Below are 4112 nucleotides of genomic sequence, written 5' to 3' on the forward strand. Positions count from 1 at the left end.
CTCGGCGCCGAGTAACGAACTATTAGCCAAGCTTATGGAACAACGAACGACTTCGTACAGTCGTTGACCGGTAATGCTGCGGTAAAATTCTGGAAATTTTATACCGCATGGGTTTAATTGTTAACCCACAGATTATTTTAATTTTAAAAACTTAAGTTGATAGGGAAAGATGGTTTAATTATTTGTACTCTAACACTCTCATTCGCTAAAAAAATCCGATCCGTGAAATGTTGCACTATTAGAGAACTATAGTTTCAATATCTTGTACTCTAATACCATTGGCATTAGAAAATCACTTATTTTTTTCACAGGGATTATAACTTATATGTTAGGAAGTGTACTAAATTGTCGAGATTAGTGCACTGCACACTCTGTCGGTTGGTAAAATTTCTTTCCTCTTAAACATGTGAAATAAATGTTGCCTTCTCGAATATATATATACACACCTCATGTTCTCTTCTCCAAGTTAAACAATTTGAACGTGTTATTTTGTGCAAAAGGACAGCGAGTCGAAAGTAATTACGTCAAAATCCAGAATATTATTTCCTTCTTTTGGCATCTTATAGAAGATGAGATTCCATCTACTTTCCGTGTATACCATAGCTTATGTTGAACCAATAATTAATGTAATTTTTACAAAACTCAACCAAGTTGTAAAGCCTCCCCCGTTTATAAAGATTGCAGGTTAGGAGGAATTAGGAGCAAATCTCACCATGGCTCTCCAACTCCTGAAACTTCCGTTACTTTCTTCCAATCTCCCTGCCCAAAGGTTCCGCTCTTTCAAATCCCCGTTATTTCCACAAACACCTGGCCGCCTCAAGCTGTGCTCATATGCCACTACTCCACGCCGAGTAGCCAATTACAAGCCAACCATATGGACTAACGACGACGTCCAGTACTTGATGGCCGATGCGTCTACGGTAACTAAAATTGTCTAATTAATATATAGGAAGCCATGCTAAGGTAAAACTATGCTACTTCTGGTGTAGGACGACATGAAGGCCAAAACGATAGACAAGTTGAAGGAGGAGGTAAGGTATATGATCAATATGGAACAGAGGATCGTAGATAAGCTCGAACTCGTCGATACCTTAAGACAGCTTGGGGTGGGATATCACTTCAAGGATGAGATCAAGGATGCGATGAGCACTATCTTTACATCAGTGGATGACATATGTATGCACATGAAAGATGATATCTATGTTACTGCACTCCTCTTTAGACTCCTCAGAGAGCATGGATTTAGTGTTTCACAAGGTAATTCATATTCTAACCTCATATAATATATGTAGGGTTGGTCATGCAAATTCTAATACATGACGTTCCTCTACTTGCAGATGTTTTCGATAGGTTCAGAGATGAAGAGGGCAATTTCGAGGCTAGCTTGTGCAATCACACTAAAGGAATTTTAAGCCTCTATGAGGCTTCCTATCTATCAATAGGAGGAGAAGATGCACTAGATGAGGCTAGGTACTTTACCACTAGGCATCTTAAGGAGTTCTTACAAACTCCATCAGACCAACAACAAATCCTAAGAGAGCACGTGGCTCATGCCTTAGAGCTTCCATTGCATTGGCGAATGCCAAGATTAAATACAAGGTGGTTCATTGACATGTACCAAAAGGAAGATGACATGAGTTCTCTGCTACTTGAGTTTGCTAAGTTAGACTTCAACATGGTTCAGAACACATATAAGAGTGAGCTCAAGGAAGTGTCGAGGTAAAGTCATATAATTAATGCCATAAATGTTTTAATTTCTTTGGATGCAAATAATAATTCCTGGCTAACACAAGATTTGGAGTTGTAGATGGTGGTCCAATCTAGGCCTTTGGGAGAAGCTACCTTTCTTTAGAGATCGGCTGGTGGAGTGCTACCTCTGGGCAGTAGGATGGACCTTTGAACCTAAGAATTGGTACTTGAGGGAAGTATGGACAAAAGAACTTTGCATTGCGACAGCAATTGATGATACTTACGACGTCTACGGAACCCTGGATGAGCTTAAGCTTTTTACTGATGCTGTTGATAGGTCCTACCCAATTCATAGTACTTATACACACGAAAGAAATTAAGCTTTTAATTCCTGATACTAACTAAATTGAACAATGGTATCTTTAGGTGGGATATCACTGCCACTAAACAGCTTCCAGAGTACATGAGGCTACTCTTTTTAGCACTTTTCAACACAACGAATGATATATGTTACAGAGTCATGAAAGAGAGAGGGCTGGACATCATTCCATACCTAAAGAGAGCAGTAACTACATACATATAATTAAACGAACTGATCTATGTAAACAACTTTCTAGATTGTTAGCTTCTATCTTAACACGTACTTTTGGCCTTGTACGTTGTTTCAGTGGGCAGATCTATGTAAAGCATACCTGGTAGAAGCAAAGTGGTATTACAAGGGGTATACACCAACACTGGAGGAGTACTTGGGCAATGCATGGGTTACTATATCTGGTCATCTTGTTCTATCTCATTTCTATTGTCTCAGCCAGCATGTAACCAAGGAAGATTTAGAGTCCTTCCATGATTACCCGAACATCATGCGGTCCTCGTCCATGAATTTACGTCTTTTTGATGATTTGGCTACATGCACAGTAAGTTATATATATCTCAACTTTAACGTAGATCTAAGAAACTTGTATCTTCTACCAATTGCTAAGTTAATGTTGATGATTTTATCTGGGCTAAAATTTTTGATTCAGGCCGAGCACGAGAGAGGAGATGTTCCAAAATCCGTTCAATGCTACATGCATGAGAAAGGTGTTACAGAGGCTGTAGCTCGTGAACATATCAAAGAATTGATCTCTGCCTACTGGAAAGCATTGAATAGAGATCACCTTGCTGCTGCTGCTTCTAATTCTGCTTTCCAAGAATCCCTCAGCAATATTGCCATCAACATATCTAGAATGGGGCTGTGTTATTATCTTAATGGTGATGGGTATGGAGATCCTGATGGAGAAACTAAGGACAAAGTCAACACAATGTTGATCAAACCTATCAAGATGTAGGACATAATAAAACATCTAAGTCAAATCCGTTCAATCCTATGTAAGCGTCTAAGTCAAGTCCGGTTATGTTATGTAAATTTTTATAATAATTTAATTAAGTCATGTAAATCTATAAGTCAAGTCCTAGTCCGAATTGTGTAAATCTTTAGAGGACACATTGTAGATGACACATTGTACCTGATCTCTATATATATGAGGGGTTGTACTTCTTTGTTTAATCATCCAAGCATTTATTGAAGAATTAATAATTATGTTTTAGTCTTAGTCCATCTAGGAGTAAGAATAAATGTAGTATAAGAGTAGTCATAAGAGTAAACTGGGAGTAGAAGTAAATTAATCTTTCATCATCACCTCCATTACCGCATATTTTCTCTTTTCAAACCCTAGCCACCATCTTTTCTCATGAGCCACCCTATCTTACGGTCGTTCTCCCACCCCCCCTTGGCCTCAGACAACCGCCACAACGTCGGACATTTACAATTCTATCCAATTTTGATATTTCTTTACTATTTTATTTTTACATTCTCACCTCGAACTCTGAATCATGTGAAACTAAAGCCAAAAAAGTCTTAACTCCTGAGGCTACTACCATAAAAAATATCATAATTTTTTTATGAAAAAATCGATCTAGATTAGGCTTGTAACAGTCCTGCTACTCCAGCTCTTCTGAAAGAATAAAATAAACCCCTACCACTATGTTTCTAATCTTTTGTTTGTCGAAATGTAAGCTAGATTTCAATTGGTAAAATTATATTCAACTAAAAGATTAGTTTAGTAGGTAGGCCGGTCTAAGAGCGAGGAGGATCCACGCTGGTTTAGAGATGTTAGTCCTTTGAAATCCAATGTCTGAATAATAGCTATTATATTAATTTGCCCATATTTGGTCTTAGACTAATTCAAGAAATTATCATAATATTCTTATAATATTAAGTGTCTTATTATTTGAGCCAGTGCGAATCTTTTATCTCATGATCCAGTATTTGAAAGGAAGTATATTGTGATAAAGAGAGATAATTAAGATTCGAGTATGGAAGACAGAAGAAAATGTACTTTATTGTAAATTTAAAGAATGAGATATTGTGAATAAATTAAATT

The 4112-nt window shown here is 37.3% G+C and overlaps 1 protein-coding gene across 1 annotated transcript; it reads left to right on the forward strand.

Annotated features, from left to right (window-relative positions):
- Nucleotides 1-619: 619 nt before the first annotated feature.
- LOC140787229 (terpene synthase 10-like) lies at nt 620-3238 on the forward strand. Its single transcript, XM_073136038.1, has 7 exons — nt 620-920; nt 990-1257; nt 1338-1719; nt 1808-2026; nt 2116-2254; nt 2358-2603; nt 2712-3238. The coding sequence occupies exons 1-7, from the start codon at nt 714-716 to the stop codon at nt 3015-3017; spliced, it is 1767 nt and encodes a 588-aa protein (XP_072992139.1). The 5' UTR covers nt 620-713; the 3' UTR covers nt 3018-3238.
- Nucleotides 3239-4112: the final 874 nt, after the last annotated feature.

This window comes from Typha latifolia, chromosome 4, assembly GCF_019914945.1.
Source record: "Typha latifolia isolate L0001 chromosome 4, TyphaL0001v2, whole genome shotgun sequence".
In the NCBI taxonomy this organism is placed as follows: domain Eukaryota; kingdom Viridiplantae; phylum Streptophyta; class Magnoliopsida; order Poales; family Typhaceae; genus Typha; species Typha latifolia.

Coding starts and splice junctions, on each gene's coding strand:
- LOC140787229 (XM_073136038.1), top strand. CDS start 714: ATGGCTCTCCAACTCCTGAAACTTCCGTTACTTTCTTCCAATCTCCCT. Junction 1,258..1,337: donor TGGATTTAGTGTTTCACAAG/GTAATTCATATT, acceptor CTCTACTTGCAG/ATGTTTTCGATAGGTTCAGA. Junction 2,255..2,357: donor TTCCATACCTAAAGAGAGCA/GTAACTACATAC, acceptor ACGTTGTTTCAG/TGGGCAGATCTATGTAAAGC.